Raw genomic sequence first — 25,094 nt, forward strand, 5'->3', positions numbered from 1 at the left:
TCTTGTGGAGAATAATTTGGCAATCCATAGCAAAAAATGTAAAAACTGACATTCTATTTTACTCCTTCTATCTCCAGACACTTATTCTCAGAAAATCATCATAGATTTACAGTAAGAGTTACTTCTAAGAATGTCTGCAGTGATAAAAATATGATAAATGGGGCGCCTGGGTGGCTCAGTTAAGCGTCTGCCTTTGGCTTAGGTCATGATCCCAGGGTCCTGGGATCGAGCCCTGCATTGGGCTCCCTGCTCGGCGGGAAGCCTGCTTCTCCCTCTCCCACTCCCCCTGCTCGTGTTCCCTCTCTCGCTGTGTCTCTCTCTGTCAAATAGATGAATGAAATCTTTAAAAAAAGAAAGAAAGAAAGAAAATATGATAAACAATGTAAAAGTTTTCCAACAGGTCTTTACTTAAACTAAATTGTGATATACCGAATTGTTGGAATATCAAACAGCCCTCAAAAAAGGAAGCTACGGAAGCATCGATAGTGATAAGAAAGACAGGCACAAAATTATTAAAGGACACAAAACAGGTTACAAAACAATGGAATGCATAATTACGTTTTATAACATGTGATCCGTTAAATACAAAAAACTAGAAGTTCAGATGCCAAAATATTAAACAATAGTTAGCTCTTCTGTAAGTAATTTATGTTTTCTTGGGTGTTTTCTTATGTTTAACTTTTGTAAAAACTGCTTCTTACCAAATTATTTCCTATTTGTCCATAAGACAGAGGGAAGTGGCACCGCTGGTGTTCCTGCTCTGTCTCTTCCCCCGCTCCCCTAACTCGCCACTCAAGAGCGACTTCAGCAGAGCTCTCCTGCGGGCCCTTCCCCTCCCCCTGCTGTACTGGCTGCCCAGGCTACCTTAGCACCCCACACCCACTTCGTGTGTGCAGGCTGCCCCAGGGCTCTGTCCTGACGCCGACTAGATGGTCTTGCAGACATTCCCAACTTGACATGATCAAAACTGAACTCCACATCTTTTCTTTTTTTATTTAAATTCAATTTAGTTAACATACAGTGTATTATCAGTGTCAGGGGCAGAATTTAGTGAGTCATCAGTTGCATATAACACCCAGTGCTCATTACATCACATGCCCTCCTCAACGCCCATCACCCAGTTAGTTATCCAATCCCCCCACCCACTGCCCCTCCAGCAACCCTCAGTCTGTTCCCTGGGAGTCTCTTACGGCTTGTCCTCCCTCATCTCCATGTCTCTTCTGCCAGGCTGCTTATGCCCCCATTGCAGTGAATGTTACCCCAGTCACCGAAGCCAGAAGGCTCAATGCCATCCCCTATGTTCCCCTCATCCAAACACTACCGGATTCTATCAATTCCATCTTTTAATGTATCTTGAAGGTAGACCCTTCCTGCCTCCAGGGGCCTCTCACATGCTCCTTCCGCTGCCTGAGTTTTTCCCTCTCTTAGCTTAGTGTTCTCTCATAAGTCTCAGTCCATGGGTCACTTCCTCAGCCCAGATAAAGACCTCCAGTTATACGTTCCTATTCAAAAATGTATTGCTGCTCATGTGGCAGAAATCCCACTGGAGATACAGGCCTGAACAAAACAAAGGGTTTGCCCTTGTGGAGTTTACAATCTAACGGAGGGAAAAACCAAACCATGAGCTCCATGCCTTGTCTAGACTACACTTCTGTGCGCTGCTCTCTCTTTCACAGGGCATGTAGGAGGCAACAAATACTTGCTATTAATGAGCTGAACAGTTAAGTATTTAAATGAATGTACATTACCTAATTTATAACCATAAAACAAATTGGCCCCTCAGCAATTAACTCAATAAACACTGTAACAAAATAACTAGTGGAAAGCAAGCTATTATTATACTCATTCCAATATTTGAGTGCTACTATGTGCCAGCATATCCAAGGTCCCAAGATCTTGGGATGGGCAGCAAACAACATAGCCCTGAACAAAACAGATACTGTGTCTATCTCCAAGAAACGTGCACTCTACTGGGGAAGATGGACAGTAAAAAAGAAAAAAAAATGAAGCAATAGATATATAATACCACTATATGTTACAGATATACTGTAATACATAGAGTTCTGTAACACAAAAAAGCAAATCGAGCAGAGTAAAAGGACGAGCCTGGAGGCCAGTGCAGAGCTCAGTCAACACCAAATCCTCCTTCCAGGGCATATCCTTTACCCTACCACCTCTCTGTCTCACCTTTTACTAGGGCTATTATAACTAGTTTTAAAACTAGTTTCAAAGAAAAAAACAAACTAGTTTCCTAAAGGACTTAGCTCTGCACTGTACTGGATAAACATTTCTGCTTGGCTTTTTTCTGGTTGCTACACTGTTGCACAGGACTAAGTTTCCACTTAAACCATGACTTTAAATGTTATAATCAATGAGAAAATCTAATTTCAGATCAGTGGCTCTCAACTTCTGCTATCTTTTCGAACTGTATATAAAGCTTTTAAAACATAGATTACTAACATACATATGCCTAAAATTCTAAATCCTAGAAACTACGATGGGTCTTTTTTTATTATTATTATTCATAGGTAGTCTCAACTAGGGTTAAAAGTTCCAGCTCGAAATTATTTTTTTAAAATACATGTAAAACTAGGCATTCTGAAAATATGTGCATAATTTGACTTGTCTAATTTCCGTAATTTCTTTTTTATAAAAAGAAAATAAATTTTCTTTTTATAAAGAAAAAAGGGGAACATTAAATTTGTCCCAGGGCTGAAAAAAAGTTAAATCCACAGCAAAGCCAGATCATTTTATAGAGAAGACCCAAAGGATCAATAACATTTTGAAATGAAAGATAAATTACTTTAGTTCTATTGTTAGGTGACTTACAATTTAATATCCGTTAGTATGCATAGTCTAAATCTAAAGAAAGTGTAATATTTTGCTAATAGACTTAAATGCATTTCACAAATGTTAAGGCCCATAAGAGATTAAAGTTAAACTGTTATTGGATACATTTAGATTGTATAAATAAACAAGGCACTCACCTATAGATGGTTAAAAATATATTTTAGGAGACCAAGAGTAAATTATGAACCTAGTGTGTCATGGATAATTTCTTAACCAGGAAGACAAAAAATGTAATATAGGTCAGATATTTGAATGTGAATTCCCATGAAAATGAAACAAAGCAAAATCAATTATAAAACATCAAATATTCTTTTACGTATGTATTTATACACATATACATATGAGATTGTAATTATAACTGGAAGATCTTTGCAGTCCTCTTTATATGATTTGTCCCTTCAGAAAAAATAACCTCATGAAAATTACTTCATGTCCCAAAACTGCTCCTGAGTCATCTAAAAATAGATAATCTAAATTCTAAATTAAATGCTTTAACCTCCTTCCTTTGGGCAACTTCCTAAAAAATTAGAATGCCGAACTTCATGCGTCATCTTAATGATGTTACTAGTTATTAATTCTTCATAGGGGCTACGACATACAATACCTAAGTCAGCTGAAGTTTGAAGGGTTCCTGTTACTGAAAACTGTGCTTTCCTTCACATTGGGTTCTAGGAAGAAAATTTTCAGAAAGCAGTGATTCGACGAACCACTAGAGGGCAGCAATCGCACACGCACGCACGCGCACGCGCACGCACACGCGCGCGGTATCGTGCATAAAAACGTTTAAGCAAACAAAACTCACTACGGATGTATTTCAAGATTATTCACACTGAAAAAAATATCATCATCATCTTAACTTTGAAAAATTACCACTGTCCCATTAGGTGTAAGTTGTCTCCATAGTAAATAACGGCTCCTCTCTCAGTGGCTCCTTCCGCGGGATTCCCAGCTATTCTTACACTGCACTTAGCACCGACAGCAGTTATTCACACGACTGTCTCCACCTCGCTTATGAACTCCTGGGCTCCCAGGTTCCCGGAGGGAACTGGCGGAAGGCACCACCAGCTTCCAGAACGGCCACCCAGAAGAGGAGGCGGCGGCTACTCAACGGATAAAAAGACCAAAACTTCAGAAACAGCATTCATATGTTTTGACAAAGAAGAAAAACGTCTGATTACAGAAACAGCAAACCAGCCAACACAGACACAGACGACAGTCCCTTATAAAAGTCCATCGCAGAGGCTGGGAGGAAACGAAGCCCAACACTGTGCGCCTTCGGATGCCTCTCCAGTGTTGTACCCATCAGTTTCCTGTTCCAAAACTCGTAATAAAAAACCATGAGAGTTACTTTTAAAAAAGCAAAACGGTGAAACACCTGTTCCCACTATCCTAGCAAACCTGAGTGGAGCCGGACTCAGGACGGCAGGTGAACTGCGGGGGCGAAGTCCACTCCCGGTTCTCCACGCCGACCGCCCAGCAGGACAGTATTTTTAGGCTTGACAATGTTAACTAAGCTCCTCTTACTTACACAGCCCCTTCTTCCTCACACCAACCCCGTGTGCAGGTACATACCGCTGTCGCCCCCCAGCACCGCCCCTGAGTGCTAAGGCCTGAGGACCGCAACCCAGCGAGGCGGGACGGCAAAGCGGGGACAAGCAGACGCCCCGAGAAAGAAGACGTCGAGAAGGGGATGCCATCGCTACCCTGAGAGGGGCTGTCATCCTACCAAAACCATTCCGCGCTCAGGGAGAAGCCCGGGGCGCGCAAAACACCTGCGCGAGTCCCCGCACCGAGAACACGTCAAGGATACCCACGGCGAGGATCTTCCCTTCCAGCGTCTCCGGGCTCAGCCGCCGCCCGGAGCACTCCAGCAGCTTCCAGAGCCCGTGGACGCCCATGAGGCCGCCGCGGCAGTCGGGGGCGGGGGGCCGGGATTCTCCCGCAGCCTGCACCCGCGCCGGGGCCCGGGCAGAGCTCCCCTGGCTCCCGCCCAGGGAAAGCGGAAAATAATGCAGAGCACGCGGCTTTCCAAGGCACGCCCGCACGGGCGAGAGCGGAACTTCCCGGCGGCTGACCCTGCCTCACGGAAGAAGGGCAGGACCAGAGAACGGCCGGCGTCGGGAAGGAGCAGCTCCTCCTCTCACTCAAGGTCTGGCCCAGATGTGAGCACCCTTAACGGGAGAGCAGGGCGAGAGCACAGCGCAGGCGAGACGAACAGCCCGGGCTTCCGCCGCCACAAGCCGCCTGCTTGCGTCAGTGCGTCACGGCCCCGCGGAAGGGGGCCTCTCGGCTTCCGTCTGATGCGACGCCCAAGGTGGAAGTCCCGCCTCGCGGCGCTACGTGGGTTGGCGGCGCCTTTCCGTTGCTGACGCGCGGGGGCGTCTGCAGTCCCGGCGTCGGCGTCCCGCTAACCCCGAGCCTTCCGCGCCCTGGCGCTTTGTCGCCGCCAGACGCTACAGCTCTCCGCCGGGTCGCCGCCTGCTGAGGTGACAGTTTTCTGCGTCTCTTCTGCGCATCCGCTTCTGCCCACCAGCCTCCACCTGTGCACGCTCAGTACCAAGTATTGTTTCACCCGAGAGGCGACAAGAGGAAGGTGGGCGGGCGCTTCGCTGGTGTCTTTTAAAATGAGCAAGTGTTTTGTCTGATCACTCGTAGTAGCTAGATAGTAGCAGGCCATCATTTTAAGGTAGGCGCCTTTTAGAAGGCTTCACCCTTCAAATTACGTTTGGTTGCCTCTGGCGTCTAAATTTAGGATTCCACGGCCTGTAGGGCGGTAATGACGAGAAACGGTGGCCGCCGGCAGCTCTGGGGGGGGGTTCTAGAGCCCTCGGGCCGGGGCCAGGCCCCACGCCTTAGTGCGCCGCGCTGTCCAGGCAGCGTTGTTCGGAGCTTGCTTCTTGCCCTGCACCCGGGCACGACACCCGTCTTCGCAGGCTGCTTTAGCTATGGGATCAGAGGCGCTGTGTGTCGACTGCTTGTCACTTCTGAGTGACAGCCTTTATCGGACGCGCTGGTTCCGGCTCAGGGGACTGAAACGGAACCTTCCCAGTGGGAAGGTTGATTTAAATGAGGTGATTTTGTCAAGGGAGCCCTTGATGACAGAACTGTCAAAAATTAATGTTTAGCCAAACCCTTGCACAAAGTGCTTTTTTTTTTTTTTGCATTTCCTCCATCTGTGGAGTAATTCCCAGAAACAGCGCCTAGCTGTATTTTACAGAGATTAATGTAAATTGCCGCTTCGATTTTTGCCTCCGCTGCAGCACACACACACCCCAGACGCGTGGCAGGCGTCCCACAGACACTCCCCGACGACCTCCTCGGCCTCTAGCCTCCAGCGGTCGGCTGGGTCTTGCCCCGTCCCGGAAGAACCTCCTCCCCAGGCAGGCAGCCTTTGGTCCCAGCCCCGGCTGAGCCACGTAGTAACGCCCGGTCAGCGGGGTCCCAGTCCCGGCCGAGCCACGTAGTAACGCCCGGTCAGCGGGGTCCCAGTCCCGGCCGAGCCACGGAGTAACGCCCGGTCAGCGGGGTCCCAGTCCCGGCCGAGCCACGTAGTAACGCCCGGTCAACGGGGTCCCAGTCCCGGCTGAGCCACGGAGTAACGCCCGGTCAACGGGGTCCCGTGCGTTCGGCCCTAACATTTATGTTGAAGCCCTAAACCCCACCGCCTCAGAATGTGACTGCATTTGGAGATAGGGCCTTTTAAAGGCGATTAAGTTAAAATGAGGCTGTGAGGGTGAACCCAAGCCAAACTGACTGTTGTCCTTATAAGAGGAAATGTGGGCACACAGAGAGACACCAGGGATGTGTGCACGGAGGAGAGGCCCCGGGAGGACGTAGCGAGAAGGTGGCCATCTATGAGCCAAGGAGAAAGGCTCAGTGAAAACCACACCTGTCAACACCCCCAGACTTCCCGCCTCCAGAACTGTGAGAAAATAAACTTCTGCTATTTAAGCGCCCCAGCCTGTGGTATTTTGTTACAGCTAAGACACCCTATGATCCTAAGCAAGGTTCTTCACCAGTGAGAGTCTGGAAAAAATGAAGACGCCGCCGCCTTCTGGGGCTTGTTCTGAGATCAGTGATTTAATATGAAACACCTAGTGGGTAATGGTGTTCAAATTCGTTTGCTGAGCGAATGACTGAGGGAGCAAATGCCAAGGGTGAAGCGGATATACAAACTGATGGATCCTAGGGCAACGTGCCTGAGCCCCTCTCGTGTCTGGGAGAAGGCAAGTTTGGGTGTGTTGTAGCTGCCGCACCAGCCTGGCCTGATGACGGCCAACATAGTAGCGGGGACAGGAGCAGCTTCAGGACTTGGTCTAAATATTATTTTATGCCTACGAGCTGGGCAAAAACAAATAGCCAATGTAGGCCTTTGAGTATTATAAGTGCTTTTGAGACCAGAACATTTCTTTCTGGAAGGAACAGTAACTAAGGGGTGTATGTTTGACTTATAGCATCCTTTAGATGCTGCTTAAAGAGCTCTCAAGATTCTGAACAGTATACACATCTTTTGGAGTAATAATAGCAAGCACTGTCTGGAAAGCACTGTTCTGAACACTGTACATGCATTAACGTATTTATTCTTCAAAACATTTTTATAAAATATATGCTATTAGCGCCACCTTACCAATGAGGAAATAAGCACAGAAACATTAATCTTAACTTGCCCAAGGTGATACAGCTAGCGAGTACAGAGCCAGTATTTGAACTCTCAATGCTTCTATGAAGACTCTTAAGAAGAGTTGACCAAGAAATCAAATATGACAGGAATGTTACTAATCTTGAAAGAGAAGCGTGCAGTAACTTGCACATAGTTTTTGGAAAATTAGTCTCTATAAACCTTAATGTGCTCTTAATAACTGCCGAACTTATATATCAAGTTATTCAGTAATCATATATCAAGACTTCGGTAAAAATTGTTTATGGTGGGCGCCTGGGTGGCTCAGATGGTTGGGCATCTGCCTTCAGCTCAGGTAATGATCCCGGGGTCCTGGGATCGAGCCCCACATTGGGCTCCTGGCTCAGCCGGGAACCTGCTTCTCCCCCTCCCCCTGCTCATGCTCTCTCTCTCTCTCTCTCTCTCTCTCTCTCTCTCTCTGTTTCTCAAATGAATAAATAAAACCTTAAAAAAATTATTTATGGCCAATAGGCAATCTCTATAAACTCATCCTTTCTTAGGTGTCACTGTATTCCTTATGTTGCATTTGTCTCCTTTCCTCTTGGTTCTTCCTGTCCACCTCTTCTCTGAAATGTTTCATTGAACTCTACGAAATTGCTGATATTCAACTATATTTGACCTACAAAAATGACAGCTTCGTTTGGTTCAAGCTAATATAACTAAATTTTCTATTTCCTATTATAAAGTCTTACAGGAATCTAAAATTATAGTCATAATGTATATTGTTTCATTGATTATAAAAGTCTGATACAAGACAATTTCTTATAATACACTACTTAGGCACAATTGTCACATACTTCAAACAGAATTCCAGGAGTACTCCCTACCTAAAACAAAGGTTCAAAACATTCACATTATTAAAAGTAGAAAACAAAACTTTATTTGATGAAAACTTCTTAAAAGTTCCAGTGTGAAGTAACAAAATCAACAACCTACAAAGCTCTTTCAGTCCTTTGCATTTCACGCAAAATATTCTCTTCAGAAAAATGACCATTTCATAATATATATCCCTCTCTGTAGGCTAGGCGTGTCTGAATGGATAAATGGATATAAAATTCAAAAGAGAAGAAAATGAAAATATTTTAAAAATAAAAATCTGAACCCTCTCCTTGAGGTGTATTGCAATATGGTTACCAACATATTCAGCACCTTGTAATAATCAAGTTACTGATCTGAGTCATGGAACAGCCCTGAAAAGAAAGAACAAGTCATAGGTTGGAAGCAGAAGAAAAATTGACATCAACTAGAGAGGAGCTCAAATATATGAAATCCACTCTTTCTGAACTATTTAACACTCACGTCAAACAGCTAATTGTACAGATTTAAAAAAGCAGCTCAGAGTTGGGAATACGGATATTTCCCTAACGCATCTTTAATGCTGTTAACAACATAGGACTCCACGCTGAGAGGCTAATCGAATATCAGAAGATCTCATTTCACAGATTACCTCAGATGTAGAAACTTTGGATCCCACTTGTTCTTTTATTCTATCCCAAAACAAGGTTCATTGGATAGTAAGATACCAAGTCAAAAAAATCAAGAATATCCTGAATCAATGCACCAGTAGAAAAGATGAGTTTCTTGAGTCTTCTCTTTTGCCTCTTTATTGAGGATCCTGAGAAAGTTAGGAAACAAATGAGGCAGGCAGATACTGCTTACAAGTAAAAGAATTCTAGATTCACTAAATAATTTTAAATGAGCTTTAACCATGAGAGGAAACTAGAAATCAACAGCCCAATTGTGTTTAAAAGGGCAGATGGTGCTTACATCTTGAGTTTAGGAATAAAACTATCTGCAGCAAATGTCTGGTGATTAAGTCATAAATAATTTCATGCTTAAGTATTGCAAATCATGATGCTATTAAGTGAATTTGTGTTTGATCTGTTTATATGCAATTTATTGGATTTTGTGAAATGTTTTCATATTCTTTAAAAGGACAGTAATCTGTGCTTATCTGCTTACATATCTGAAATCACCCATCATAATCATACACAAGCTTACTTACTGGAGAACTACAAGGTTATGTTGTACCATATGTATCTTGTACCACAAAATCTGTTCCTATTTAGGGTAGACTTAATAAAACTTCTACTGTCTTAATGCAGTCTTGTATAAACCAGTCATGTGTGTAACACAAGATGTTCAGTGCCCAGCATGGTCAGTCATTCCCGTCATAATCACTGTAACCCTGGTAGCCACTGTTCCTTCTCTCATGGATACTGGACATCTTTTTCCATGCCAAGTCCTGATGGAAACTAGCACTGAAAGACCGGCCCAGACGCCCATGCTGCTTCTTGGAGATATTATCTTCACTCTCCGATTTGGCAATTCCCTGGGCATGTGTTGGAGGTTGTGATTCTTGTCTCATGGTTCCAAACGGAAAGTTCCAAAGGCCAAATCTTTGCCAGTTAAGTCTCTGGAATGCTATGATGCAATGCAAATTTCCCCCAACCTGAGAAGGAAAGAAAGTTGGATTAAGAAAATAAAAGGAATTATGCTAATAATGTGGGTTCCTATGAATTCCCTTATTTTTCCTCCTTCACCTGCCTCAAAACAGACCATCAGATTGCCTTACCCTGCATCTTTCTTGACCAACTGCCTTTACAAAAATAGAACAATGCCCCCAGGAGCCAAAACACCTTCCCTCCATATGCCTCTCCACCGGTCACATACACTGTAACCTCCCCATTTGCCTAATCCAAACTCCAAGATGTGGGGTGCCTAGATGGCTCAGTCAGTTAAGCGTCCAACTCTTGATTTCAGCTCGGGTCATGATCTCAGGGTTGTGAGATCGAGCCCCACGTCTGGCTCTGTACTCAGTGCAGTCTACTTGGGATTCTCTCTCCCTCTGTCCCTCTGCCCCTCCTCCCCCACTCACTCTCACACTTGCTCACTCTCAAATAAATAAATAAATAAATAAATAAATAAATAAATATCTTCAAACACCAAGATAATTCCCCTTCCTATCTCCTATACGTTCTTGATGTTAGTAGGATCATAGTGGGATGTCAATTCACAGAATCTACCTTTCCCTGAGAACTTCCCCCAGCCACCTTGTGCACATATGGCTCTGCTTCATGGCCACAGTTCATTGGGCTCAGGAGTGAACACCTGACGTAAGCTGGGCCAAAACTATGGAACTGGGCCAGAGGCAGGTGAGTCTCAGTCTAGCCTGCTCATCTGAAAGGGAGATGTAAGCTGCAGTTCCTGATCTTTAGGAAGTAAATAATCAGATAAATAAGAATAGCATACAAATCCCAAAAGAATAAGACAGATTAGGGGCGCCTGGGTGGCTCAGTCATTAAGCATCCACCTTCGGCTCAGGTCATGATCCCAGGGTCCTGGGATCGAGCCCTGCACTGGGCCCCCTGCTCAGCAGGAAGCCTGCTTCTCCCTCTCCCACTCCCCCTGCTTGTGTTCCCTCTCTTGCTGTGTCTCTCTCTGTCAAATAAATAAAATCTTAAAAAAAAAAAAAAAAGAATGAGACAGATTAGCTACTTGGCCCCTGCTAACATTCTTTTGGTTGATACCCATCCCTTATGAATCCAGGCTATAGTCTTTGCCTTTTCATTCTAAAGATACCCTTGTGTCCTGAAAGTAATTTTCACTTTTCTATCTAAGATAATCCAAAGTGGATTTCTATTATTTACAACCTAAAGAGTGCTGAGTAGAATACTGTATTTTGGCTGATTGGGAAATATCTTCAAATACTATTGTGTTCTTACCTTCTTTGTTTTTCGATACTGCAGCCCCCTCTCCAAGTGTCGGATATCTAGATATTCTGGATTTTGAGTGTTGAGATCAGTAACAATATCTGCCCACCTATAGCGAAAAAGGAAGGATAAAGCACACTTTTCTTTAAGTACAAAATACCATTGTAATGGAATGTTTTCAAAAGATGTTATTTATTAATCTATTTATTTATTAGAGAGTGAGAGCACACGAGCGGGGCAGGGAGAGACAAGCTGACTCTGCACTGAGTGCAGAGCCCAGTGCAGGGTTAGATCTCACAACCCTTCAGGATCTGTACAGCATGGTGACTATAGTTAATAACATAGTATTGTATACTTGAAATTTGCTAAAAGAGTAGATCTTAAGTGTTCTCACCACACACACAGAAAAGGTAACTATGTGAGCTGATGGATATGTTAATTAACACTTGATTGTGGTAATCATTTCACAAAATATATGTCAAATCAGTACACTGTACACTTTAATATATACAGTTGTATATGTGCATTATACCTCAATAAAGCTGGGAAAATAAAAAAAATTTAAGTAAAAAAAGGAATAACAATATCAAATATTGGTGAAGGCATGAAGAACAACTGGACTCTCCATACAATGCTGGTGGGAGTGTAAAATGGTACAACCCCACAGGAGAACGTTCTCCCAGTTTCTTAAATATACATCCATCCTATGATCAGCAATTCCACTCCTAGATATCTACCCAAGAGAAACAAACATATAAACCTGTCCTCAAAAAACTTGCACAAGAAAATGTGGCATATCCATACAACAGAAAATTACTTGGCCATATAAAGGAATGTAGTTCTGGTCCATGCTACAACACAGATGAACATTGAAAACATTATTGTAAGTGAAAAAAGAAAGACACAAAAGGCCACACGTTTTATGATTCCATTTATATGAAATGTCCATATTAGGCAAATGCACAGACAAAGTAGACCAGGGGCTGGGGGGAGGGGGCTTGGGAGTGACTGCTAATTGGTATGAGGTTTCATTTGGGGGTGATGAAAATATCCTGGAATTAGGTCATGGGGACTGATGTTCAACTCTAAATACACTAAAATCCACTGAACATTTTTTACATTTTTAAAGGGTGCACTTTATGGTATGTGAAATTTATTTCAATGAAGCTGTCACTCAAAATTTTTTTAAAGACATGTACATTAATGGTCCCAACAGCTTTACCCACAATAGACCACACTCAAAACAATCCAAATGGTCATCAACAGGAAAACAGGTAACAAACTGTAGTATACCTACAGTACCTAATACCACTCAGCAATAAAAAGAGAAGCATGACATGCATGACAAAGTGGATGAATCTCACAAGGCCAGACAAGAAAGAATACTGTATGACTCCACTGACATGACTTTCAAGGACATGCAAAGCAATTCCACAGTGATAGAACAGAGACTGTCTCTGGAGACTGACAGGAAAAGAGAATGAGGGTACTTTCAATGCAATGAAACTCTTCCATATCTTGATTGGGGTGGTGATTACACAGGTGTATTCAGTTTCCAAAATCCACCTAATTATACAGTTAAGATCTGTGCATTTCACTATGTGTAAATCTTACCTAAATTAAAGAGAAAAGGGGAAATTAACATACTTTTTACAGTGAATAGCAGGATGTTTTCTACTTGATTCTCCAATTAAGATCCAATATTCTACTTCCTGTGGTGAGAGGGGGCCCCTGCTAAATATAAAATACATTCATAGTAAGCTTAGTATAGGCCATTCACTCCTTTGAAATATTGCCTCAACTATGTTAATAAAAGATACTAAAGTTTATTCAAATATGACATTCATTAATGCTAGAACAGATACTGGAGTATAGGCTTGAACAAATTTCTTAAGGCCATTAAAGAGAAAGCATAAATCACGCTTAGGTCTTAATCCCTATTATAAAATATAGGACTAAAAAAAATTAAATATACCACCTCTCTCAGCATCTAAAAAGAAAAAAAAATCCTAGCATGCTACCAGCATTCTCCAGCTAATCCTCTCCTTTCACTGTGCATTTAAAAAGTTTCAAAAGGCATCCTAAAAATAAAACCCTAAAGTGTACCAATGCCCTAATCCCACTTCTGGAAACTAATTCAAGTAAATCTGGAGTAGAGTGAGGGGAGGGATTTGCCCAACTGTAAAGGCATCTCAGGCGATTGTTAGGTACAGGCAGAGGTAGAGAACTCTCCCCTAATGGGTACAAAGTAGGAGGACCTACTGTTTCACATTTTATATTCGATAGATGTCTGGAGTAAGGTGAAGTTGCAGAATGAATCCACAGAAGAAACAACATACCTCACCTCCAGAGCAAAGAAGAAAACATTTCAGGATTTGGAGAGATCAAGTAGTTTCCCCCTTGCTCCCCATTCACAAAAATACAGTGTCCAGCTTCCTGGTTCCCCCAGGTCTCAGGATCCTGTCCCAGGACCCCGCTACCCCACAGCGCCTTGAGAGGGACTCATGCTGCATGGCCTCCAACCTCAAAGAACCCATCCTACCCTCAGATGACTGAGCCATGCTCTCCCTGCCTGACCCTCAGGTTTTACTGAAAGAGCAATTGCTACCCCTTCCTTCTCCTCAAGTACCGAGGCCACTCACCCGGGACAAAGGGGGAACACCGATAAATTCCACATTTTTCACCATGAGAAAAGAAGATGCTGCTTAATGTACTCAGTTGGGACAATCTTTTGGTATTAGACTCCATAATTCATTTTTCCATGTGGGACAGTGGGTGAAAACACCATGACATAAGATGGGACGTCCTATGCAACCATTTTATAATAAACGTAAACGTGATTTTTCAAACGTGTTTCCCTTCATGAGTCTGAACAACAGTATCTAAGTGGATAATGTAAAAGCACAACTAGCCAAATGCAATTCTGCAAAAGAATTAGCTAAAATATTAAATAATAGTCTAACTTGAAAAAAAATAACACACATTTTCTTGGTGAATTATCCACATAAAATATGTAAATGCTTACCTGAATGCTTTATTAGCTTTAACAGGGGTTGCTTCAAAGCCAATTGGACAAAAATAATGATTTTGGCAGTGATAGATATAAGCCAGCGATTCATCTTTCAATCCATGAGTTAACTTCGACAAGGCCCCTGAAGCTACACAAAACAAAAGCAAACAAACTGAGGGACCATAAAGCACTGTAGATGCTTTACACAAACTACTAGTTAAGGACGGAAAGACATTACTTGGAACGCACGGACACTGCTGAGGAAGAGTGAGAAACTATTGGCAGATACAAAAACTATTCATACATTTACTTTCAGTTTTACCCTTGCGACTGAAATTCAGATAAACTGAACCGCAAACTAAAGACCTGAATGGTGCCCTTGCTTATCAAAACCTTCTAGGGGCACCTGGGTGGCTCAGTTGCTAAGCGTCTGCCTTCAGCTCAGGTCATGATCCCAGGGTCCTGGGATCGAGCCCCACACTGGGCTCCCCGCTCTGCGGGAAGCCTGCTTCTCCCTCTCCCACTCCCTCTCTCTCTGTCTCTCTCTCTCTAATAAATAAATAAAATCTTAAAAAAAAAACCCTTCTAATAGCACATCCTTGTCTACAAAATTTAATGACCACATAAAACCCAATACCTAGTGTAAACAACAATGGTCTCAACTTTCCTGGTTGTGCATATCTGTCACTGGAAATTTCTCAATAGACATGCCCATTAGAAGCATTTTTGTTTACAGACTATATAGACTACTGTACTAATATGACTTTGTAAAAGATATACAAAAGGTAAGAATTTTTTGATTAAATTAAAATACTGGCATTCTAATATGTTCTTCCCATTCCACAGTGGTGATCTTGCACAGCTCCGGTGATATGTACACTGATGTTGATGGGTAAATGTAAACTCTAGATAAGACACAAACCTCCAAAATGCAAACTTTTCCCCACAACACACACTTTAGTCTTTCTACAAAAGCTACCCAGACTAGAGGGACAGCTTTCATAAGCCAAGTGATGAGATAAGAACATCTCTCAGACAGGCTGGTCATACCACAGAATCCTCTTAATAACCGTTCCTCCTTTTATATTTCCCACAGCTCTATTAGTTGTGAAGTCATTTCAAAAGTCTTACCATAAGCAGTAAGTTTTTACCAGCACTCAATACTTAAAGCCATTAACTGAGGTTTCGTTAACTTGCATCTCCTGGAAGAAACTAAATTATTAATGAACAAATAGCCCGTTAAAAATGGAAATCCTAAAAATAGGTGAAGTCGATGAAAGGTGGCAATTTATGGTTTCCCTGATTGACTTTCTGGCCACTGACATAGCTGAAGACCTCTAAGAACAGCAGGTCAAAGCTAACGCAGCAGGACGCCACCGTACCCCTGTAGACACAATTTGTGAGCTGCATGGGGACAATAACATTTTTAACTTCAATCTGTTCTCCAAGTCTTCATCTAGGTCTTTCCCATAGATTTCTATTTCATGGCCTACCACCAGGGCATATCTGCATGGCACGGTGAACTTTTCCACTAAAATTTCTATTTCATAATGACAAGTGATAAATCTTTCTGCAGCTTTTGGTTGACTTCCCTTGGCAATTTAAAAACTAACACCCAGAGCATCTGGGTGGCTCAGTCGATTGGGCATCTGCCTTCAGCTTGGGTTGTGATCCCGGAGTCCTGGGATCGAGTCCCACATCGGGCTTCCTGCTCTGTGGGGAGCCCGCTTCTCCTTCTGCCTCTTCCTCTCTCTCTCTTTCTGTCTCTCATGAATAAATAAAGGAAATCTTAAAAAAAAAAAAAAAACTAACATCAAGGGCAGTTCTAATGAATGCCCAACAGAACTAAAATTCAGAAGAGGGTCTTATGTCATTACCATAGTTGAACGTCATTATAGATAGGTTCCAGGATCGTGAGCAAATGTAAATGTATGCATTTGGACTCCTAACAAATTCAATAATTACAAAAGATGGGTATACACATAACTGGTTTAGAAAAAACTCTTAAAATCTTTTTTAAAATTGTGAAAATGTCAAATAGAAAGTTTTCCCAAATAACTAAAACCTTTACTGAATAACTAAAACTTATAATAAAAGGGATTTTTATTATAGCTTTTTAATGGATATCTTTAAGTATTTCACATTTTCCTTCTTTAAAGTCAAATGTAATACAAAACACCTGACTTCGTTAGTGTGCCTGTGAAGAGTAATGACTCTAATGTCCTGGAATATATTCAAGATTTCAGGAGCAAATGAGATAGGTTAAGAAAATTCGCTCTCATTATCCTCATTACCCTTCACATCTTTTTGTCTGCTGCAAGCACTCTTTTTTTTCCTTTTTTTAAAGAGTACAGGTGCTACAAACACTCTTTGACCATGTCATTTTTTCTAGAAGACATGAGGTGGGGGGTTTTTTCTATAGAGTAATAATTATGGGCTTAGTGCTAGTCAGGGATGTTCCTGCTCCTTACTTCAAGGTTCTGGTTGGTTCAGATTAGGGATTAGCAAACTTTTTCTTAAAGGGCCAGAGAGTAAATATTTGAGGTTTGTCGGTCATGAGCACACCTCATACTAGTCACCTCTGCCTTTGTAGCATGAAGCAGCCATAGGGAATGTGTAAGCAAATGGTTATGACTGTGTTCCAATCAAACTTTGTTACAAAAAGGACTGTAATTTGATGACCTCTAATTTAAGAATAATTTTCAAACTTTTTTGGACATGCAACCCCTCTGTAAGGAAAGTTGACATGGCAGGCTAGTGCATTTAAAGGCTAAAAGCAGAGTTGCCATGGCCAAAAAGGAGGTAGGGAATCTGGATGCCTGGTCCTCTCCCCTCTCAGCACCAAAGTACTGCCATAGGATTCCCATGGCTCAACTGAGCGCAATTTGAAAATCACTGAATTTCCTATCAATGGAAGACCCAGCTCTTGATAGAAAGACTACAGCAATAGTTCTCAAGCTCGACACACAGGGCTTTCTAAACAACTGATTGCTGGTACCCACCCCCAGAGTGTGTGACCCAGTAGGTCTGGAGTGGGGACCAAAAACTTGCATGTCTAACAAGAACTTGCATGTCTAACAAGTTAGCAGGTGATGCTGATATTGGTCCAAGGATCACATTTTGAGACTTGGTCTAGAGTTAATGGAAAATTCCATTTAACTCAATGTAGTAAACCATTTGTGAGCACCTACTAACTATACCAGGAACTGCAGGAAAACAAGAGGCAAGTAATGCATAGTACCTCGACCTGCCCTCCTAGGGAAGATAAAACAAGTGTTATTACATTATTATTTACTATAGAGTGGAATAAGACAGTGCCACAGAAAAGGGATATAATTCAAAGGAGAAGAGCACATCAGGTTTGAAGAATCAAGAAGGGTGCCATTCAAGACAGAACTTAACGAAGTGGTAGGATTTCAACAATCCAGACAGAGGAAAGGCCAGGAGGAGAAAACAAAATCATTGCAGGGGAGGGATGTAATCAGGGAACAGCAGGTGGGTGGTCTAGTTTAGAATACAGGGTATGACAGCATAGTGAATCCTACCGTAGGGCACCCCCAGAATTTCAGGACAAGGTCAGAAAAAGATCACCCTCTGAAATAAAAGACAGTAAATACAATATTTAATACATTAAGGTAGTCACCCAGGGAAGTACTTCTAGGCAGGAGAAGACACAAAAATGTGTTACTGATAGAAATGAAATTCAGCACCATGTTCAGCCTAAACCAGAGTATTTCTAAAAAATCCAAAACCTACATGACAGAGCAACCACTTCCAACTGCAGGGCCTGATCTGTATGGCGCACAAGAACTACTAGAACCAGCTGGACTGCTATACAGTGAAAAGGAACATACTTCCTGAGCGGCCAACGAGAGAATTCTGGTCCCTTTGGTTATATATTTCTCACTCTAAGTTAATATATAAACATTCTGGTATTCTCTGAGTCTGTTTAGTGCAAGTTTGTTCTATAGGGCCTGATCATCTATAGGAAAACTACAGAGAATTCTGGAAGAATTTGTCACAAGTATTTTACACCTTCAAAGACAAGAGCCAGATTCTTTAATCCAGGAACATAACATTATCCTGCAAGGTTCTTCCTCCCTTGACATCTTTTAAATGCAGCTGGTCCGTGGAGGACAGCAGTGGAAGGCCAATCTGCATTGGCTTTGAATGATGCTAAGGATTTTATGCTTTAAGCAAGCACTGGAGAGCTCCTAAAGTAGATGGATCTATTAGCACTGCACACTGAAAAGTGCCGTGGTGTCTAGTAAGAACTGGGAGAAACCAGCAGATGAGGAAAACAGAGTATTGATGCATAGTCCACCTGAGATGTGCTAAGACACAGTGGTAAGCTCCTAACAGTGGCCACAGTGAGAGTATATATGAGTCACATCGGGAAAGGGTAGAGGTAGCTGTTTTCGGTTAAGTGAAACTAAGAAGTTATAATACATACCAGCATAAAAATGAAATACATGAACATTAGTATAATTGTCAAGCTAGCTGATTAAAAAAAAATTAATCTAGGGGCACCAGAATCACTCAGTCAGTTAAGCATCTGCCTTTGGCTTAGGTCAGGATCCCAGGGTCCTGGGAGGGAGCCCCGTGTCTGGCTGCCGGGAGAGTCTGCTTCTCCCTCTCCCTTTGCCCCTGCCCTGCCGCCACTGGTGAACTCTCTCTCTCTCAGATAAATAAATAAAATCTTTTTTAAAAAATAAAAAAAATTAATCTAGACTTTCCTGGCACAAATGTTGGTGGCTAAGTGAACCAACAGTTTTTTTTGTTTTTTTTGTTTTTAAGATTTTATTTATTTATTTGACAGAGAGAGACAGAGCAAGAGAGGGAACACTGCAGGGGGAGTGGGAGAGGGAGAAGCAGGGAGCCCGATGCGGGGCTCGATCCCAGGACCCTGGGACCATGACCTGAGCCGAAGGCAGACGCTTAATGACTGAGCCGCCCAGGCGCCCCTGAACCAACAGTTTTAAGTTACCTGAATAATAATAATAGCAATAATTATATTATATTATGTTATGTTTATTATATATTATATTATATTATATTATATTATATTTATTATATTATATTATATTATATTATATTATATTATATTATATTATATTACATTACATTATATTACATTTATTATATTATATGAACCAATAGTTTGAACTAGTTGTTGACCACTTACCACACAAACTTTTATTATGAGTAATTACAACTCTGAAAAAAATACTTCTACTCATATTAACAGTTAATCTGTTAATTTCACCAAAACCCCTGCATTTTGCTTTTATTCCTGAGTGAGCTCGATTTCCATTTACTGAGGGCCCCCTGGAAATGAGCATGTCAGCAAGCACTGGGGAGTTACAAAGTCGAAGAAGACTAGTACCCAGGAAAACAGACCTAATAATTCTTTAAAAATAATTGAAACAAAAAGAGAATATGCATCTCAAAGTGTTTTTCAAGTGAACAGCAACAAGGGACAATGGTTTTCACTACCGAACATCCCAGAGACAAATGAGAAAAGCCTATTTCTCAACTCTTTCTTCCACAGAGAGAGAACAGAAAGGTCTTTTGCTTGACATTGTACCACCCCTCCCTCTGAACACGGTCAGAAGTTCGAGGGCAGCCCCTGCAAGGTCATGGTCACCATATACGGACTCAGGGCTATTGAAAGATGTCCCTATGGTCAAGGAGCTGGACGAACACACTGAAAAGATGAAACATAAGGCTGCAGAGGCCAAATGCCAAACGACAGATGCAAACGATCAGTCTTGTAGGAAGAGGAAGTGGCACATGAAGTGGCAGGGGGAGCTTCAGCGATAGAGCAGGGTTTGCACCAGACAACTGATTATTGAGGAGGAAGACAAGAAAATGCCAAGGTGGGAAGCAGATCAATTATCCTTCAGGAAATACGCATAGAAAAAGACAAAGTCAGGAGTTAAGTATTGTAATAGGGAAAATGAAAACATAAAGAAAACTGAGAAAATATATTATTAAAATTCATTTGAAGAAATGGCAGCAACCCCGCCCCCCCCCACTAAGGAAAGGGGGTTGGGGCAGGGGAACAGGTGAATGAGTAGTTTATTCCATTCCTCAGTGAAAAAGACCTGGCAGATATTGGAGGAAATGTGAACATATGGGTAAAAAAGTCCGTAGGGCCCAGGGCCACACAGCCTAGATTATTAGGGACAGTGGTGAATCTACACATCAAATCATTAAGTTAAAAAAGTCATGAAGGTGGGGCACCTAGGTGGCTCTGTTCATTAATGATCTGCCTTTGGCTCAGGTCATGATCCCAGGGTCCTGGGATTGAGACCCGCATTGGGCTCCCTGCTCAGCGGGGAGCCTGCTTCTCCCTCCCCCACTCCCCTTGTTTGTGTTCCCTCTCTCACTGTGTCTCCCTCTGTCAAATAAATAAATAAAATCTTAAAAAAAATAAAGTCATGAAGGACTACTAGGCTATTAGGAAATAAATAAAATACAAACCCTGAAAAGATCTGCAAATGAGAGAGTTTCCAATAAAAGTAGGGCATAAAATCTTAAAGTCAGATGGGACATTTGGACAAAACAAATTGAAAATTCCAGAACAGCAGTTCCCAAATCAACTGTCTCCAGGGCCCTATTAGTATTTTCCTACATTCCATTAATAAGTAACTACATTCTCTTACCTTGGGAATTCGTTTAAATTTACATACCTGATGCTTCTGCTATGCTCAGATTTTCTTTGATACTATATTCTTTCTGATATCATATTTCCTTTCATATTATAATTTCTGAGCCTTGGTGATTCCCCTGATTTCCTTGGATTTTAGTGACCCTTCTCTGTGTAGGTCCTGCCCCTCTATCCAGATGCTGCTGATAGTAATACAACAAAAATCCATGAACTTCTCTATGAAATCCTCTTCTGACTGGCAAGTAATAAGACAAGCAAGTAACGGACTCATGAGTCTTAGGCTGGTGTCTCCAGGGCCCCACTCACAACGCAGTCTTGGGACAGCAGCCCGAGAACAGTATCACAGTACTTTTCCACGTGTCGGACACATACATGTGACATTCTCTCCATCGATTATTGCATTATTTATAGAAAAGTTCTGCCAATCGCTGCTGTAGGTTTATGATTCTCAGCGTGGACACATCCAAGTGGTTACACAAGACCCCTTGGGGCACAGACACAAAATATTAGAACATTTACTTTTCTTTATTGTCACACTAAAAAAACAAGTTTTACTAATATTTATTCTATGGACTGAGCATGCATGTCATGAAAGATCCCATGTCACACATGCGCAGTTGTCAGAGAAGGATGGGAGTCCCACGGGGGGGGGGGGTGCTGGCTCACATCACTAATTATTGTGCCGAGACACCCTTGCTCATCCACTTGCTTCCAGCAAACTTCCATCTTCAGTGTAAATTTTATAAGACCTTTAATGAAGAGAATCATTATTATACTTTGTAACAACTGGAGGACGTTTAAATCTTTGGGGCCAGAAAAACATTCTACTTATCTTGTGAAAATCTTATGATAAAATCAAGGTCTGGGACACCTGGGTGGCTCAATCGGTTGAGCATCTGCCTTCGGCTCAGGTCATGATCTTGGGGTCCTGGGATCGAGCCCCGTCAGGCTCCCTGCTTCTCGCCCTCTCTCATTATCTCTGTTGCTATCTCTCTTTCTCTAATAAATGAATAAATAAAATCTTAAAAAAAAAATCTGAAATCAAACAAAACCCTTGTGCTAAGGAGACATGAAGCATTTTGGGGAAAAAAATGTTTAGCAATGTTTCTATCAGTATATAATTTTGTTGCTGAAAATGATGTACGTTAATTATAAAAAATGTTAACCATATAATAGCTCTAAAATGTACTAGGATCGTTAAAAGAACACAACAGTGGGACCCACAGAACAACAAGTGGTTAGGTTTGAAATCTGAAATCAGGCGGACGAGTTCTGACACCTGAATCTACCACTCACTAGCTGTGCAACCCTGTTCTGCTTACTGAACTTTCCATGTCTGTTTCCTCATCAGGGAAGGGGGAATGATACATCTATACAGGATTGCTACCGAATTAAAGCAAGGAAGTCTGCACAGTGCCTAGCACACATGAAACATCTGCTAAAAGATGGTTTTACTACTATAAAATTAATTTTTAAAACTGAGAAGTAGGAATGTATAGTAAAATGTATGGAAATGCCCTTAAATTTAAATGAAATTACCTGGGGCACCTGGGTGGCTCAGTCAGTTAAGCCTCCGACTCCTTATTTCAGATCAGGTCACAATCTCAGGTCCTCAAAATCAAGCTCAGCAGCTGGCCCCATGCTCAGCAAGGGGTCTGCTAGTCCCTCTTCCCCCGCTACTCCCCGCCCCCCGCTCACAAGCTCACACACTCTCTCTTTCTCTCTCTCAAATAAAGAAATAAATAATCTTTTAAAAAAATGAAATTACCCTCAAAAGTTAATATCATATGAAAGATGACAGTGGTCAATATGATATATAATATGATCTTGGTAATGATGAGTTTCTTGTTTTACAGACTGATATTATAAGCTAGCATCACCATAAACTAAAATACAGACCTGGCTAGGATAAAAATCTAGAACCAACATGATTAATATTATTTTCCTTTAATTTGAAGAAATAAAGTATAAGATGTCTCTTTCCTAGAACAAAACATACACATTCTTAGGAAATGTGTCATGGGGCTAACAGGCAGAAATTATTAAATATTAGTAAAAAGTACATTAAGGAATCACCAGGATTACCAAAGATGCTCCTTACTTGTCAATGCTGATTAAAAAACTAACAAAAACAAACAAAAAAGAAAAAAACAGACCAAAGACCTTAAAACCCCAAAACTGTATAAAACATTCAGTATTAAAGCAGGAATAATTAATATACCAAATGAAAGTCAAGCCACCAATCTGAATGATACAGTTTACGGAAAACTTTATATATATCCATAACTGGTACTGATGTGGAAAACAAAGGCAAAAGAAATGTAGCTTAAATTAAAATCTCCTTACAGCTTGCAGCCCATTGATGGACACCTGAAACACGCAGAGCGTGACCTTCCTCAAGGAACCCGTGGCTGCCTTAGTGCCTTCAAGTTTAAAAGGAACCTTATCTTAGCAGCACCTGGGCCCTCACGGTCCTGAAAGCCTTGCTTCCAGATTCCTTGGAGATTGGCGCTATCCCTAACCCCCATTAATTAAAAAGTATACAGTCAGTCACTCCCCACAATCCCAATATAGCTCTCTCTGCCCACAGGTCCCAGCCCGTGAATAGGGGAAGGGGTGAAGGTCAGGCAGGAGAGACAGGAGGCCCCTGAGTAGGCTCCGGAACTATTCCTGGCACGTGGAGATGCTGAGACAGAGAAGAACAAGACATAAGGGAACAAACCAAGGTTGCAGAAGAATCTCAAGGCCACAAGCTTTCCAGTCAGTTCTCAATAGAAGACTGCCAGTAAAAGCCCATGGTGACAACCCATTCAGGACCCCTCTCACTCTGGAGAGTTTTTTTCTTTCCTTTCTGCTCTCACCTCCACTTAATAAACTTTCACTTGACTTCACCCTTTTGTGTCGCAAGATTCATTCTTGGACTCTGTGAGATAAGAACCCTGCAATTCTGCAACAGTACCACTGCTAATTAAACTGTGCTTGATTTAATCCCTATATGCATATCTACAAATAAATCTGGTTTAAAGAGATAGACGTTGATCGTAATACATAAGTTTAATCACAGAAAGATTCATAGCATTCACAGTATATTGTTGTCTAAAGAATTCTGAGTTTAGGATTGTTCCATTCAACAGAATATAAATGCGAAAATAAACACAAATACATAAAACATAGTTTTTAAACTGATCCATCAGTTTTTCTTCCTTGGGATACAGAGACCCTAAATAACCCTGCCAATGACATAACAAACGTACTGGATAAAATATTTAAAAGATCTGTTAAAATACATAACTGAAGAATTTCCAGAGACTAAAAAATAAATAAAAGTAGAGGTCCTATGAAGGTCTTTGTCCTGAAGGTTTCTGCTAAACCCCATAAAAGGTAAAGTTCTACTCTGATGGCTGCAGGAGGTCTGCAGGAAATAAGGCTGGGGGCAGGGGGCAGAATGGAGCAGAATGGGAAGGAAATCGGGAGCAGAATGGAGCAGAATGGGAAGGAAACTAAAATATGCCTGTCACCCAAAATATGCCTCTCTGACATAAAAATTATTTTGAGCTGAAGGCAATTAAGAAGCCGCAAATGCAGGAAAAGCTCTCTCAACCCTCCCCTTCCCTACCTAAAGGCAGGATGTAAATTCTCCTTTTACCAGAGACAGACTCTTAGCCCAGAAATGGCACCAGAGGAATCTGCAAACAAACCTTCCTCCATTAGTTCCCTCCCACATAAGTAACCTTCCCTGGGATGCCCTGGGCTCCCCAGATAGCCGTCACTCCTCTACAAATGTATTGTTCTTTGTTGCAGATGCTAAGTAAGCCATTCTAAGCCACCAGGCTGAGTTACTTTTCACTGAGGTTTCTCCCACATGAAGTGCGCCGTACGTGTTAATAAACTTGCTCATCTGTCTTTTTGCTACATGTCCCAGCTGAAAACCTAAGATGGGTAGAGGTAAAGTTTTGCCTTCTCTTGAAGAGGACAAGAGGAGAAAACCCATGCAAAGCTGGAACAACATGAGGCAGTATAGAGGGGAACCAGAAATGAAGTGACCACATGGAACAGAGACCAAAGAAATGTGCCAGTCTAAACTTTGGATTGATGGTGCAGCCAAGATTTCCTCTAAGAATTCAAAATCATAAACCAGTTCAGAATGATGCCATCTGTATCATCAAAAAA

The 25,094-nt window shown here is 41.9% G+C and overlaps 1 protein-coding gene across 5 annotated transcripts in view; it reads right to left on the reverse strand.

Moving 5' to 3' along the window:
* BIVM (basic, immunoglobulin-like variable motif containing) overlaps positions 1-25,094 on the reverse strand; it is a 77,084-nt gene that overhangs the window by 27,491 nt on the left and 24,499 nt on the right. For 3 of the 5 annotated variants that reach the window (XM_025874625.2, XM_073894322.1, XM_025874624.2), the window contains exons 7-10: positions 14,267-14,399; positions 12,889-12,975; positions 11,254-11,350; positions 7,421-9,980 (exon numbers count right to left, since the gene is read on the reverse strand). In XM_025874625.2, coding sequence (XP_025730410.1) covers positions 9,687-9,980; positions 11,254-11,350; positions 12,889-12,975; positions 14,267-14,399 — 611 coding nt within the window. In that variant the 3' untranslated portion in view covers positions 7,421-9,686. Of the gene's footprint in view, positions 1-4,660; positions 5,152-7,420; positions 9,981-11,253; positions 11,351-12,888; positions 12,976-14,266; positions 14,400-25,094 lie in introns of those variants that run through there. The other 2 variants (XM_025874626.2, XM_025874623.2) reach the window with 2 other exon arrangements.

Source organism: Callorhinus ursinus, unplaced genomic scaffold (assembly GCF_003265705.2).
Source record: "Callorhinus ursinus isolate GAN/ISIS: 27379988/994484 unplaced genomic scaffold, GSC_fseal_2.0 scaffold7, whole genome shotgun sequence".
In the NCBI taxonomy this organism is placed as follows: domain Eukaryota; kingdom Metazoa; phylum Chordata; class Mammalia; order Carnivora; family Otariidae; genus Callorhinus; species Callorhinus ursinus.